This window comes from Myripristis murdjan, chromosome 10 (assembly GCF_902150065.1).
Source record: "Myripristis murdjan chromosome 10, fMyrMur1.1, whole genome shotgun sequence".
In the NCBI taxonomy this organism is placed as follows: Eukaryota; Metazoa; Chordata; class Actinopteri; order Holocentriformes; family Holocentridae; genus Myripristis; species Myripristis murdjan.
In genome coordinates, this window is record NC_043989.1 from 27,625,280 (window position 1) to 27,641,592 (window position 16,313).

General features: G+C 41.1%; 1 protein-coding gene across 2 annotated transcripts; it reads right to left on the reverse strand.

Annotated features, from left to right (window-relative positions):
* Positions 1-3,082: 3,082 nt before the first annotated feature.
* Positions 3,083-16,310, reverse strand: ptcd3 (pentatricopeptide repeat domain 3). Of its 2 annotated transcripts, none has more exons than XM_030061887.1 (23): positions 16,170-16,310; positions 13,931-13,983; positions 13,738-13,777; positions 13,455-13,500; positions 13,275-13,343; positions 12,968-13,072; positions 12,409-12,532; positions 12,197-12,300; positions 11,046-11,207; positions 10,746-10,806; positions 10,145-10,227; positions 9,397-9,541; positions 8,573-8,623; positions 8,354-8,443; positions 8,173-8,201; positions 7,785-7,891; positions 7,397-7,475; positions 7,109-7,199; positions 6,164-6,249; positions 5,792-5,937; positions 5,614-5,655; positions 4,184-4,342; positions 3,083-3,386 (listed from the first exon to the last, which is right to left on the reverse strand). In XM_030061887.1, exons 1-23 carry the CDS (start codon positions 16,256-16,258, stop codon positions 3,341-3,343), a joined length of 2,007 nt encoding a protein of 668 aa, XP_029917747.1. In that variant the 5' UTR covers positions 16,259-16,310; the 3' UTR covers positions 3,083-3,340. The 2 variants fall into 2 exon arrangements, with proteins under 2 accessions (XP_029917747.1, XP_029917746.1); XM_030061886.1 differs by having other exon boundaries at positions 13,738-13,786.
* Positions 16,311-16,313: the final 3 nt, after the last annotated feature.

Consider the following 16,313-nt stretch of genomic DNA (forward strand, 5'->3'; position numbering starts at 1 on the left):
CTTCCTCTCCTCCTCATCAGGGTAACTTGGAAGATGAGAAAATCTCCTATTCGTCTAATGTCAGTTTTTGTCTGAAACCAAGAAGGCATCAGGAAGAACTGTTTCAAAAAAACAGCATGCAGGAGATTATCAGCATCACAGGACGTTCCATCATATCCTGTGTTTGTGAACAGCTTTGACCTCTGAACTCCAATGCAGTACAGTGCCTTTATGTTTCAAACAGGAGTGGGAGAACACAATGTCTGCTACTCCTGATGGGCTGGTCCGTTACAGAGTATTTTTTTCCTTTTTCACTGCACGCTGCACACAACCTACTTTGAGACACATTTGCCTTCCTCCAAGTGAAAGCAGCAGCCATTGTTTTGGGTAACTTTACACTTGATTCACCTCCCATTCTTCCCATCTCAATGCGCCTGTTCATTCAGGGCCATTCTACTCCTGAACGACACCCACGTCCAAAAGAATGGGCCAAACGTGTGATCAACCCAGTCACACATCTTGTAGGCTAGTTGCAAATTCATTCCAGAAAAAAAAAAAAAAAAACATGAAGAGCTGAAGAAATGTGCAAGATTTGCTCCAAGAGCGTACATGTAAAATGAAGATCTGCCTTTGGGCTATTCTTGTGAAGTTCTTTACAACCAGACCCCACCCCCATCTGTTGAGTGTGTGAGAGCAAGCAAGAATGAATACCTGTATGGTGGAGCGAGAGAGAAAGCATTAGGTGTGTGTGGCTGTAGGGAGGTCAAAAAGCAAAACGACAGAGTGGCAAGTTAATGTGTTGTGGGTAGAGCAGGTAACATTGGTGTGTTTATCAGTGTGTCAGTGAGTGTGTGAACATGTTTGTGTGTGTGTGTGTGTGTGTGTGTATATGTGGGGCTTCAGGCAGGTTTTCTGAGGAACAATGCACTCTATCCACAGACCACACCTATCTTAAAATGCACACCCTCAACTCTCTGTTTAGCCCACTTGGCCTTATTTGGTCATTCTGCCAGCGTAACTGCTGATTGGCTGGGGAAAAAACTTTCAGAGTCTCCGCAGTTCTGAAATACACACCTGTTCAGGCATGTAGAGACAAACACACACACAAACCTGTGCAGTCATACCGCACAAAAAAATATGTCTTATTTGTAAAAATGTCAGTGAAATTACATTTGAATAATATATCTTAGAGCTTAATTCTGACATAATACAAGTAAACACTGGTTCAACTTGAGTTAGAAAGTCGGAGTGATACAGAGCTGAAGTTGAGATTATCCCCCTCACAAAAAAAAATTACACACACACACACACACCTTAGACAGTTGTCCAGACATGTAGTCTATAACAAGGTTACAGTGTGCAGACTCATGCATGCACACACAGACACACACAACCATCTGTGAACCTGTGTAGTTGGCGTTGGTTGAGTATCAAACACTGGCAGAGTTTTGAGGAAGTTACTTATCAGCGTTTTTAGGAAGTTGGTCAGTTCTCATCCACAGCCTATTTTTCCCCCCTCACAGCCTCTTGTTTTATGATTATGGATTCTGAGGCTCCTTCAAGGCAGTATTATCATTAACAGTGTACACCTCACCAATATGTAACCACATTTGATCATGTAATATGAGCCAGGGTCTTCAGACAACATCAAACAGGGTTCCCATGACTCGTGCATGACCTTCCACAAACGTCAGAGTGGAACAATACATTCTGGCATTATTATTCCTATGAACCATTTGCACAGCGATATTCACCAACTTCTCCAGACGACTGATCAAATTCTCATAAATGGAGGAAAATGTGTCTCTTGTTGATCTCTCCACAAATGGTTATTACATTTAAATTAAAAGACAGATAGTAATTTTGCAAGAAATCCAAGTAATATTGTAAGTCTGGAATTGTTACATTACTGAGATTTTTGTGGCTATTTCAAACATGCTAATCAGATCTCTTCATCGACTTGAGCAAAGTATGATAGTACGTTGAAAACCAGTAAAGACAAGAAGTGCTGCTTGGCTCTGATACTCTGAAAGACAGATGAACAGTTGGAAAAAACATGATCTCAAGAGCATCAAACTGATCATCTGATGTAACTCTTGTAGCCAAAATAATTTTAACTGGATATATGCTGCTGTCCTGCTTCCTTTTATATGGGATTCTCTATGAGCAACCAGCGTTTGCTCTAACTCTCTTTACCGGACATTAGCAGACCTCTAGTGGGCATATGATGTAACATCTTTTGATACATTTGTTGGAATTTGCATTATTGGGTATATGCTATTATACTTCAAATTTCATCCCTTATTAGATATTTGATTTTGTTGTTATTCTTTTGTCTATCAACAAGTGCTCCAGATCTTCATTGGACATAAGATGTATTCGAGTACTGCGATGGACTGGCGACCTGTCCAGGGTGTTTCCTTGCCTTCACTCTATGTGCGTTGGGATAGGCTCCAGCACCCCCCCGCGACCCTAGTGAGGATAAGCGGTTTAGAAGATGAATGAATGAATGAATGTATTCGAGTATCAGATGTAATTGTAATGTGTCTTTGTTGGACATATGTTATTGTCCTAGCATCCTCTGTTGGATACATGATGTCATTGCCTATCCAATTACACACAGGTGTAATGCAGACCAATGAACTGCTATTTATGTAACAGGATCCAGTTTTGAGCTTGTTAGACTGATGAAGATGATGATGATGATGGTCAATATTTGTTGCCATACTCTAAAATAATTGTTTTACATGAAGTCAGAGTGCCTTGGTACATCCTTTTCATTTGTTGCACTTTTCAAGTCTTCTACCAAAGAAGAAATATTATTTTTTGGCAAACTTACCTATCTACCAATACCTATTTAATGCATCATCATAAAACTGGACAAGACTTTTAGTTTCAGTGAAGCTTCTCTCAAAACTCTCAAATTAGTGAATGCATGTCACTATGTCCAATCAGCTTATTAAATGTGTAATGATGAATTAATAAAGCTGAAAACACACACACACACACACACACACACACACACACACACACACACACACACACACGCACACATATTCAGCCCTGTTGTTTTGTCCTTTCCCTGACACCATAAGACAGCAGATAAAAGCCTGAAATTTCATTTATGTCACACATACTGTACTTTTATTACACAGATATTGAAACATATGAACAAAGGAAATCTGCTAGATTTCTTGTCCACTGCTTTTTAACAGTTTACCAGATCTGATGCCTCACTGCATGATAAACATGGACGACCTATGAAGTCTGGACAATGAAGGGTTAAAAAGCAGGTTCTTGTCTTGCTTTACAAAAGCCCAGGTGTTATGCTGACTGGCCGGGATCCAGCGAGTGCTCTCACTCAGTCAGTGGGCTCTCCTGCAGACTCCAGCTCAGACAATGCAGCCCTGGATGGGACAGAGAAACAAGATACAGTTTCTAGAGGGGCAGAAATAAATACAGATAATACATCACCATCAAGAAATAATGGGGGCAGAGAGGCACGAACAAAACCGAGTATCTGCCCTCGGGTCGGCTCACGCTTCTGGAGCCAAATGACACTGCTGTCCTGGGATCAAAACACAAGCTTTCCCCCTGCATTTCCCCCAAGGCATCAATTCATCAACCCCTAAAGTCTGGCAACATCCCAGTATTTCATATTATTTCCCAACAAAACATCTATCCATCACGTCTTGCTCTGCCTCCAGGACCATCCGTGTATGCCATACTTGATTTTCCACCATGTACAGTTTCTCTTTCTATGGGCTTTTTTTTAGATTTACTGTAAGCTGTCTGTAAACCAAATCAAAGAATGAATGAATTTATGTATTTACGTAGTGATTAAAAACATATTTAACACTACACTGCAGCCATAACATTCATTAAAAATCACTAAGCATGAAAACAAAATAAAGCCCAAAGGCCACTGAGAAATAATCGAGTACTCTGGTATCATATTTTTAACAATTTTGAGTTAAACGTGAGCAGCATCTTAATATGAATGGTCTTTTTTCCACTGGCAAGCAGTTAAGCTTTTTAAAATGTGCAGGATCAAGATGTGTACATGAATGAAATTTGACTTTAACCCTTATCAAACAATAAAATTGTTCTTTTAAACAGTCAACATGGTATGTTTGCTCTTGTCATACAACAACTACTACTACTACTACTACTATTAATTATAATGATGATCTGTATTGCTCACCTCTGCTCATCAGTCAGGTCAAAGTCCTTGAGTGTTTGCTGGGCCAGTCGCGGTGTTGCTGGCAGACAGAAGGCTGCAGACAGCTGAACCAGCTCCACCGCCCTGTCGGGGGCGCCGGCTGCATGGCACTCCAACAGGAATTCGTTCATCAGCTCCTCGCTACAAAAGAAGACAGCAGCAGAAACACAGGAAGTCACAAACAGCCATGTGGACTGGAGCATTTGATACTGCCTTCATGTCTCACTGGGAGAAGCACAACAACAGGATGACACTTCATGGCTATAACTTTAAGTTAAATCCTGCTTCTGCAATTCTTTTTTTGTGACCAAATTTTTATTATTTTCCACAATTAATAACAGGTCAGTTCACATATTTAACATACATAATTCTTATGCAAACTCGTCAGTCTCCTATGTAGTATGTGACTGCCTGACATCCCCTTCCTTCCCATCTCCCTACCCCTAACATCCTTAGGTTCCTTGTAGGCACCTTAGCATTGAGGAATGCATACATCATACATCAAAGAAATGAAAAAAAAAAAAAAAAAGAAGAAACATCTAGGCTATATACATTTCAAATATATGCACATATGTACATTTCAATGTACATATACATACATATGCACGTACATACACATACACACACATACACATCTGCATATATATACATATACATACACACATACATACATATACATACACATACATATATATACATATATATATATATGCATGCATACATACATACATACATATACATGCATACACATACACACAAACATACATATACACCTGTACATACACATACATTCATACATGCACATACATGAGCACACCCGAAATGCATTAAAAAAAAATTGCTTCTGCAATTCTGAGCCACTAATTACCACAAGCAGATTAAAGTGAATGTTATTTTCCCAGTTGGTAGTTCATATGTACAGGAAATCCAATGTGACATGGATGTGGCATTTTTGGCAGCTCTCTAAGAAGAAAATTCTGAATGAATGATTAGAATCCAGTCCTTTGATTACACTATTCACAGCAATAAATTGAATTGTTCTGTCAACTTGTCCTCCTTGTCCTGGTTAATAACCTAAAACATAAAATTAATCAGCTTCTTGTTCATATAAAATGCAAAGGCTGAAAGCAGAGAATGTGAAACACTCTTTTAAGAGCTCTGTGATCATGTGAGATGGAAGGTCATGGGGTCACCCAGACTGACAGGTTTCATCCTCCAGCCAACATTAATGTTAGAACAAAATTTTCTCTGCCATCACCAAAATGGACGTTGAGATATGCTGCTCTAGACATAACAGCTGACCGAGTGACATGTAGATCCCTGCTGCCCATCGAAGCAAAACAAGAAACTGTCAGAGACAAAAATTGATGTGGAGTGTTTTCTGGGTGGTTGTAGTTCAGGTGGAAACTTACGAAGGAACTCGGTTCTTGGCCTTGAAGAGCTGCAGCATCTCCCTGGAGAGAGGAGGAGAGGTCAGATGGTTTTCACTTTCACACTGGTGGGCTGTATCAGGGCCAGACTGGACCAGAAGCCTGAAGCCCCCGCACTGATAGACAGATACTGTATATGTGCATGATCCGTGTTCCTCACCAGGCTTCTTGAGTCCTTTTGGCTCGGAGCAGCAGGGAGGTGATGTGGCAGAGGGCCGAGGTGCTCCACTCGAGGCTGAGTGTCCCTCTGTCTCCATTGAACACACTTTTTACATCCAGAGCACACACTGCAAAAGACTCCTGAACCTGGAGACAGACAGACATTGAGACAGACCCACACACACACACACACACACACACAGAGGACATGTGTGTGTGTTCAGAAATACAGCCACGAAAACACTTTCTGAGTCACCTTCCATGTTGCACTGCAGTCAAATGATGCAAAAATGACAAATGTCAAACTGCATTGGGAATGATGTCAGCACTCAGCACTGGCCACAGTAATGTAATTACACACGTCTCTACTGACCTCAGGACTGTGTGTCTCTCTGGCCATCAGGGCCAGCAGCTCCTCTATCAGTTCTGACTTGTTAGCATGACCCAGCAACTGGATATCTGGAAAACAAGCAGATTAGAATAGATTGATAAAAATAGAGAGATACTGTACGTGTGACTTCTCACAGCCCATGAACGACAGATATAAACAGAACAATATTGTCAATTACAGTGGACACAGCAGAATTTTCTCTTCCACGCCTTCTTCCTGTTTATACCAAGGAATTGCCCAGTAAAGAAATGGAGCGCAAATAAGTCCCGCCCATACTTAGGGCTGGGCAATATGTCGATATTATATCAATATCGTAATGAGACTAGATATCGTCTAGGATTTTGGATTGGATTATGGTCAAGTGATATATTTTCTGAACCTATTTGACAGTTCTTGCTATGTGATTACTTGCTTTTAGGCATTACTAGTAATTCATTCTGAATAATCTAATTATGTAAATATTTTGTGAAGGCACCAATAGTCCCACAATATTGTTACAAGATCGATATCGAGGGATTTGGTCAAAAATATTGTGGCATTTCATTTTGTCCACATTGCCAGGCCTACCAACCACAAAGGGGAAAACCTTCATTCACTCTCCATAGCCTTTATACTTTATGACTTTACGAGTCTCCTTGTGATAGGAAGAAGATGTCCAAAAGCTGATGTGTGGTAGGAAGCACCAAAGACAAGGTCAAACAGCCAGAATCAAGTGATTATAAGACTGCCAACAGAGAAAAACAAACTTCTCAGGAGAGAAAAGTGATAGTGATGAAGACGATGTGACACAATCCTGATGCTCAGTATGTTCATGTGTGCCACAACGTTTTACCAGTGGCAACTCAGATACCCAACTGTCAGTTTTAGCAAAGATAACGTTTGCTGAAACATTTGCAGTCAATTGTCAAGTATTAGCATTGAGCCTACCTTTCCATATAGTAGGGAGAAGGTCCAGGCGACTGTCTGTGTCCAGAGCCTGAAGCAGGTCTCTCATTCCTTGCACATTTGGATAGTACAGCTAGAAACAGAAAAACACATAAGATAACAATACTTTGTAAAGTTAATGTTAACCCCCATAAAGCACAAGTGCCTCCTCTGGTATCTGACTCCTATGGACATTTAACTGTACAAAAGCAACAATACACTTGCACGCCATTCTTTGTAATATCTAACAGATTTTGGGCAGTGCGGCGGAGCAGAGGTGGGAGTACTGACCGAGGGGATGAGTTTTCGGTACCACTTCAATACCACGTCGATGTGCTCCATCATACACAGCAGGCTGAAGAAGCGACCACTGGAGAGGAGGATGAGAGGACAGAGAGAGCAGGGGGAGAGAGGTGGTGAGAATTTTCTTGATCGCTTTGTGCCACAAAAAAGGAAGGGGGCGCTACTTGTATAATTTTCCATAATTGTCAAAACATCCCAGTACACTGTCTGCCTGTAGAGGGGGGACTAGTGATAGACGGGCCCGTTAAACTGATGTACTATTTCAAATTGCAAATGTTTAGGTAAATAAGCTGGAAAAACCAAAATGGCCACCACCAGACTAAAAGCAGAGGTTAATGGGAATAGCTTTAGGGTGGTGGAGTGGTTTTATACTTACTAGTAAATAGTCTGTTGGTGGGAGTCTCCCAGAAGCCTCCAGTTCTCCCCGGCTTCCACTAGACTTTGGACTCTGTAGGCCAGCTCTATATCTTTATTATCCAAGCACTGATTCCAAACACAGGAAGAGAGAAAAGTGGATCAGACAGATGCTGACCTGCTCCTACTAAAGATTATCTACACAGCAGAATGATACATGGCAAAAGCCCAGCTGGGGTCAATACAGCAGATAGGATGCACACAGTGGACGATTCATTCTGCTGTGTGTTAATCCAAGACAGGACATGCGGCACAAGCACATTTTCACCGCACAGTGAAAAATGTCTGGTATTAAAATAACTAGAATTAATGCAATATTTTATTTCACAAACAACAACCAAATGACTTACTATTCTCATGACGTTGGAGAAGAATAGAACTGGAGAGGAGAGAAACAAGAAATACTAGATCAATAGTCATTTCTTTTTATATTTAAAAGGTATTTACGATCTGTTTTTACTTACAAAGGGAGATATGGGTGGTAATCTGTACTATTAAACCCCTGCATGCTAACAACACTCCACAGCTTACCATCATCAGGGTCCTGGCAGGTGAAGCTGCTTCCCGCCAGCTCTGACATCACTTCCTGTAAAAGGTCAGTCTGGCCCTGGGTCGGGGAGGCTTTAGAGAGAAACAACAGCTTAATACAACTTAACATACAGGGAGAGAGAGAGAGAGAGAGAGAGAGAGAGAGAGGGAGAGAGGGCATATCAATAATGTTAACATGCAGTGTAATATCACTGTGTTTACCTGCTTTATAGAAGGCTGCTAAGGTATGGTCGAAGGATGCCAGGCTGGGAGCTGCACGCGCACACACACACACACACACACACACACACACACACACACACACACACACACACACACACACACACACACACACACAATTAACATGGAGATATACACAGCAAAATATACTAACGGGGTCACACTAACCTCACTCGCCCATCTAAACCATCTATTTCTATATGATACTTTAATTATCTGAACAGCATTTCTGCTTTATTTGCAAATGGCCTGATGTTGGATTTGAACCCTGGATGCTGTGATCAGGACTCAGCCTTAACAAGCGGTGCACGCTCTTACCCCGTGAGCTACTGCAGCGCCCCTTATCTGAGCTGACAGAAAGTGTTAAAATACTAGTGGGTCTTGAGTTGGTAATATGAGCAGGCATAAGGTGCATCTGTGGATGTGAATAACAATGAAACTTTGGGTGTCATCTGTTTGTACTGGGTCCCAAATTCACCCAAAGTTACCAAAATGTACCCAAAAGTTCCCACCTCCAGGTAAATTGAGCACTGTTACTTTTGGGTAATTATAAGGACCCTTTGCATTTGATATATTTGTATATCTAATTATATTCTATGTTCAAGGCAGGCAAAGCTAGAAGTGACACAGAAAAACAAAACCTATTCTTAATGGTAATAAAACCTGTTTGTTTGTGTGCACATGGAGTAGAACAGAAGAAAATGTCTTTATTGTCACTGCACAGCAGCACGGTGACATCTGGTGTGCCACTCCCGGGCAGCGCATATACACAAATCACACATCACATCCTGCTGGTGCACACTGACCTATCCCCAGAGCCTTCATCTCACTCAGTGTGTGGAGAGCCTGTGTTCTGGCCAGAGAGCCGCAGCGTCTCAGGGCTTTGAGAACGCTGTTGAAGGTCAGCAGGTTGGGCTGCACCTTCTGCTGATTCATCTGGTTCAGCAGCTCCTGCACATGGACACACAAACTGTATTAGAGGTCTGTAGAAATATTTCAAGGGACGAAAACAGAATGTGTGTCATAATTTGCAATTTCCAGGCTGAGTTAGGACTTCTGAACTCCAGTGATAAAGCAAAACATAGCCTCTTTCAATCACTTAACTTCATCTCCAGAGATGGTTAAAATCCATTATTATTTTTTTAATTGTAAAAGATTTTATTTTTTGTGATGAGATCTTTTCTTGTTTTTTGACCGTTCTTGTTCACTGGATATCTTTTCCATTTACATTTGCCAACATGTGTGATAGTTTTTGGCATACATGAATTTAACCGAATGATGATAAAATACATTATTCTACACAGTCAAAGTGAAAAAGGTGTGCACGTCATATGAGTTACCAACCGATTTACATTTTCCCTCAAATTCGCACAAAATAAGAAGCTGTGAGTCAGAAACCGACTTCAGCCTCATGACTGATTTCCTGATATCAAAACAAGAAAAAGACGCTACCCTTCTTTCATTTCAAGAAAACAGGGTTAATAGTAAATGCAGCATGTTTCTGTGGGCACATGACGGTGCATAATTTCTGCTGTGAGAAGTGAAGGGTCTTACAGCGATGAGGTCCCATCTCTCGTTGTATTTCTCTCTGACTTCTGGAGCTCCTGAGATCAGAGCGTTGAAGATGCGGACGTCCGCTGCAGAGGAGACGGCAGAAATTTTAGACATAGACTTGTAATACCCACAGATTTGAACAAAAAATAACAAGAGTTAGAGCAAGAGAAGAGTTTTCATCCAAGATGCCTATAGATTTTTAATTTTAAACCAAAAATATGTCAAAACAGCACAATTCCAAATGATTCCTATGATCGGGCGGTATATAAAAGGACAGATGGAAACTAACTGTTTTGGGACATGATCTCTATATGTGGACACACTTTCTTTTGATGAATTTATACAATATATGGCATCCATGGCAAAACACCAAAAGCAAACAACAGGTTTGCAAAGAGCTGTGCCACAGTCTGATACAGTTGCACCTAAATGGAGTTTGACAAAAAATGTTTTTACAACCTTTGAGTTAGATTTTTCCAGGTTTATCACACCTACAGGTGACCTTTACACCTGAATGTAACTGACAAAAAAGATTTGAAAACAGACTAAAGTTATAAATGTTACATCAGTGTGCTACTGAGCCTTTTCTATCACGACTCACCAGTCATTCTGTTGTTCAGCATGTCTGTGTACATGTCAAAGGCTTTCACATAGGCTCCGTGCTGGGGAAACACACACAAATTGAGGAATTAAACTCATATATGATGTAAGAAGCTTGTGACAGATAACAGATGAGGGGATTCTGAAAGGAACCCACATTAATTAAGACATTTTTACAGGTTGGTAAAGTGCTGGAATGGAGCAGCAAAGACACTGATGTGCACAAAGACCTAAAGAACCAGTGCAATGCCAAACATGTGTCCGACACCCCTGCCAACAACAGTAGCCAAGGCCTCCTCACCCTGATCATGCCTCTGATCAGAGCAGAGTAACAGTGCGTGTCTCTCTCTGGCAGCAGGTTAAAGATTCTCTCTGCGTTGTTGTTTTCTCTCCAGATGGTCTTGAGGAAGTCTGACGCCCGACGAATCCTCCCTTTACTCCTGTTCGCTTCTTCTGCTGACTCCTGCACACACACACACACACACACACACACACACCTTAGTGTACTTACCTATGCACTCTTCCTCCTTACAGGAAAACAGTATGGGAGTTTTGTTTTCAACATTTTCCAATAAAATAATTTTCACAGCAGTGATTTTGTCATAAAACAGCAGGTAAACACAGATGTTACTGAGGGTTGTGTTGCATAACAGAGCCAGAGTCCTGCTGTTGTTCATGCTGGTTCACTGGAGAGCCTCTGCTACACTTCAGTGAAACAGAACCTTAACTAGTAACATTAGTAACACCTGTGTTTACCTGCTATTTCACATCAAAGTGACAGCTGTGATAAAGGTCTGCTGTTCATTTGTGGTTTAAGGCATAAAACACTAATAGCTGAAAACCATAACTGTGATCTCACTGGAGCTGGCTTGCGGGTTTGAATGAAAATGGTTTCACTTCACATAAATTATATATATGTTAAAATAATATATGCTGCACTGTGGGAATCATGTTGCAATCCCTTCTCTCAAGGTGCCAAGTGTTGAGTGTTCATTATTGTTTTTATCATAATTGTTGAAAATTAGCATGAATTACATGTTATTAGCTGCTGGTTAATATTATGTCATGTCATTGTCTCATTATGTTGTAGTGCTGTTATATTGTTACAAATGTTGTCATAAACAATGTATATATGCTGTAAATTTAATTATTTTTCACAGTTTGTCATTCACGAATTACTTCTTATGTAATGCTTTCTAGTGTTGAGATTACCTGTTGTGTTAGGTTTTATGCACCAATTTGCATTGTTCTTATTAATATACAGTTTTTATTTGCTGTATTCTTTTATTTCTTGTGGCAACAATGCAGTTTGAACTTTAATCTAAGATAATCAAATCTAATCTAATGTTGTTTTATCTAGCCTAGTCTCATCTAATGTAGTCTAATCTGATGTAGTCTAATCTAGTCTAATCTCTCAGTGTTTCCTGTCTCTGGACATCCCTCCTGTCTCACCACGTCCTCCGTCTCTGGTCCTCCCTCCTGCACAGGCTCCCTGTCACTGTACAGACAGATCAGGTCCAGCAGGTCATGGGTTGTTTCCATGGAAACCCCCGTGCCTGCAGGAGTTAGCCAGAGGACACATGGTCAGTATGACTACAATATTTTCCAGTGTGTGTGTGTGTGTGTGTGTGTGTGTGTGTGTGTGTGTTTGTGTGAGTGTTTACCAGCTTGCAGTAGTTGATCATACATATCAACAGCAGCTTTAACTTTCCGCAGGCTGATTCTCTCCTTCAGCGCCTCCTCGCTCACCTCCTCGAGAAGCAACGACACCTTCTCCGGCATCAGACACTGCACACACACACACACACACACACACACACACACACACACACACACACACACACACACACAGAGGGAGGGAGAGAGAGAGAGAGAGAGAGAGAGAGAGAGAGAGAGAGAGAGAGAGAGAGAGAGAGAATAGGGAGAACCAATAAATACAATTAAACATTTTCTCAACAGTCATATAATCATGTTTGTTTGTTTGTTTGTTTTTTTTAAATCAAGACCCAGAGTTTTACATGGACTTTAGACTGACAATGGTTTAAAAGCTGAAGTGAAACAAAACCACAGACATTTATTAGAGGTTACATTACATTTGCTGTGTTACTAGAATAAGATTTGACATCAACAGTCTCCCCAAAGATCAATGAGACCGTCCACTTCCCAGTCCCATATCTTGCACATTTACTGGAAGGCTTGTGTGTATGTGTTTGTGTGTCTTACTGGTATATGCGGCTCAGCAAAGTCTTTGGTGAAAAACTTTGGGTTACTGTTGATAAAGTACTTGGCTGCAGATCTGCCGGACTCCTGAGACAGAGAGAAGAGCTTCTGCAGAGACACAGAAAGACATGCCGGTCAAACTGTCAGTGAACCACTGATTGCTGATTGTTAGTCAGACAGTCATTTGCACAGGATACGTTGCACTGAGAACAGTTTTTAAGTACTGTTTTATTACAAGTAAAAAAAAAATGAGCAAGACATAAAGGCAGCTGAGTAATGTAACATAAAGCTTGGTATATTGCTGACGTACAAACTCAGCGGAGGTCCTGGGAGCGAGGTAAGGATCATCCTGGAACTGGTACTTATAAGCTGTGGGGTCCTAGAGGGACAGACATGAACCATGAAAGATTACACACACGGGCAGATTAAATAAACCAACTAATGCACACACAGAGACAGTGAGGTGTGAAAGACGTGAAGGAGCCCTCACCCTGTTGACAGTAGAGGCCAGAGCCTCCAGCACTGCCTCTTTGCTCCTGTTGGAAAGAAACATCATTAACTGAGTCACTGAGTGGGATGTGTCTCGAGGTGCACAGATAACCTTTACAAATAATGCATATGGGCAGATTTATTACAGGGGATGCATCTTTACAAATGGATAATCTCATGTGTTTTATATTATTGGGTGTATTTTGTTCACATATTAAAAAAGTAAATAAAAAATGTGCTGTTTCTTGTTTGCTGCATCACTTTCATGTTACTCAGGCATGTACCATGTTTTCTTCCTGGGAATGACAATAGCCTCTGTTGATTCTGTTGGCTCTGAAACAGTGAAGACAAAACAGGTATGATTTTGCTATTGACATAATCAGCATAAGAAGCATGATACAGAGACTGTCCACTGTTTCCTCGTTTAAAATTTGGTGCAAAAATTAAGTTAGTGAGGGAAAAAAAATCCCACCTTACCTTTTTCAGCTGTGGCGGACTGTTGTAGTACAGCTGTAGTCCAGCCAAAACCCCTGGTGATAATAGAGAAGTACAAAATAAACAGAGAAAAATTACACCTTGTGCTCATCCACAGTTCTCTGCAGAAAACCCTTCAGTCCCATTCACTGACAGGTCTTTTTTATAAAGGCACAGTTCACCCAAAATACAAAATACAATTTAAAAAAATACTAAATAAACAAATACAATAAAATAAATTTTATAAACATACAAACAAATATATATATTCCCACTTACCCATAGTGCAATATATATCCATCCAGATAGTTTTACTGTGATTTGGCGAGGTGTCCTGTTGTTTTTCCCTTCACCCCAATACAACGGGGCTGGAAGGGTATTAGTTTGTGAAGCTCAAACCACCAAAAATGTACATGTTAGAAATTCAACAGGAACAGCTAGAATTAAAGCTGCAAGCAGCGTTGGTCGGCCCTCGCACCGGTGCCGGTCCGCGACGATGTTTGTGTCATTGAAGTGCAGACAATTTATCCATTTTTCCCATTTGTAAGGGTATTTTTCGGTGCTTTCAGTTGGAAAGAGTTTTGGGCTTTTATTTTGAAAGGCCCAGGATGTCCTAGTGTGTGAGTGACATGAGTACTGCGCTAATACATGAGTACTGGCATCTGTGTCATGATCAGACCAAAATGCAGGTAGACAGAAAAATCCTCATTCAATCCAATGGAGAAATCGATAAAAACGCACACCCGTTTGAGGTAACGCCGCTCGGACATCGTTTCAGTTACAGACTTTATTCAAAGTTTAAATGAGGCACAAGACTCGGCTCTATAAATCTTGTATTTACACAATTTTGCTATCTTTTACCGTTTTTGAGTTATGGCAGTTTTAGTTTGACTGTTTTCTCTGCTCCCGCTGACGGTTTATAATGGGTGTATATTGCGGAACTGTCCGTTGCCTAGAGTGAGTCACATGACCGGGCAGAGTGCAGAGGAGAGGACGCCAGGGTCTAAAATGTTGGAAAAGTCTTCACAGCGGCCACAAACTTGTTCCAATTTAAAAATTAATTTCATATTTTTGTAGGAATTTTCGTCCTCTTTCCATCGGCGTAAGTTTCGAAGCCGTGCGACGTTTACTTTAGACGCCAGGGGCCTAATTAGCGCCATGTGTGCGCCTCTTCACGCCAAACTCCATGGAAAAAACGACGCCCTCGAAGCCTTCGACGCCTTCGTGTGCCTTTTTGTGCCTAGGTGGCGCTAGCGAGCCCATTTTTGCACTTTGGGGGTCCGAGTTGCCATTTTCTCGAATTTTTCACCAGACCTGAGGTGCGTGCCAAATTTGGTGAGTTTTTGAGCACGGTTAGGGGGTCAAATTAAGGCCTAACGACACGTATAAATAATAATAATAATAATGAAAAAAAAAAAAAAACCGGTACAAAAACAATAGGCCCTCTCTCCGATGGAGGGCGAGGGCCTAAAAATGTATCTATCTGCCTACAAACTGAAGACAGATAGATGGATGACAATTTGTGAGTGTTGTTTTGCAAGAAACAGCAAGAATTCTAGCGAGAAGTAGCTCGCAGCAAAACTCTTCGTCCCCTTGAGCTGTGGATTATGCCATTTTAAAAAATTATATATTTATTTGACAACTTGTGTCCCATTATAACAAACTCATCTATATCACTGGGGCACCAGAGGACATGAGGAAGGACCGTTGGAAACCTCGCCAAATCACACGGAAACTTTCTGGACAGACAGACTGCACTGGTGTTAATTGGGAAAACAGCATGTCATGAATTTTGGGTGAACTGTTCCTTTAGCTGCATTAGTTAATTCAAGTTTGTAAGTCCTACTGGGCGGCCAAGTACAGAGGTTAAAGAGAAACATGGCTAAAACCAAGAGAAGTTGCAGACCAACAATATATAACCATGAAGGAAGTCGAAAATACAGTCCACATTACAGAAAAAAATGAAGACAGAGAGTGTCATGGGGGATGAGTGACAAGCACTTCTCCCACTGACAGAGTTTCAGAGTGTAAATCAGAGTCTGTAGTCCATAATTTAATTTCTGAGACAAAGCCTTTGCTCAGTGATGTAGGTTATGAACATCTCTACATGACCTCTCGCCGGAGGATGCAGATGCTAGCTGCAGTTTCACTCGACACAGTCATACAGCAGGCACAATTTAAGGAAAACTAAGACTGCTAAACGCTACTCTGGTTTAAAACTCAAATATAATAACGCCCTCACCTGTGACCCCGTAACTGGTCGAGGTTATTGAGCAGAAATCGGCTGTTCTTGTTGATGTAATGCCCTACGTGCCTGACGGGCGCCGCCATGTTGGAAACAAACCAAAAGGCTTGTGGGAGGGAGAAACCATGTCGACTAAAACGG

Bases quoted from the DNA above. Each gene is read 5' to 3' on its own strand.
- ptcd3 (XM_030061886.1), bottom strand. From the start codon at position 16,258: ATGGCGGCGCCCGTCAGGCACGTAGGGCATTACATCAACAAGAACAGC. The intron at 10,228-10,745 runs GTGAGTCGTGAT...TCTCCTCTGCAG, and splicing joins GCTGAACAACAGAATGACTG to CGGACGTCCGCATCTTCAAC. The intron at 7,200-7,396 runs GTCAGTACTCCC...TTCTGTTTCTAG, and splicing joins ACCGAAAACTCATCCCCTCG to CTGTACTATCCAAATGTGCA.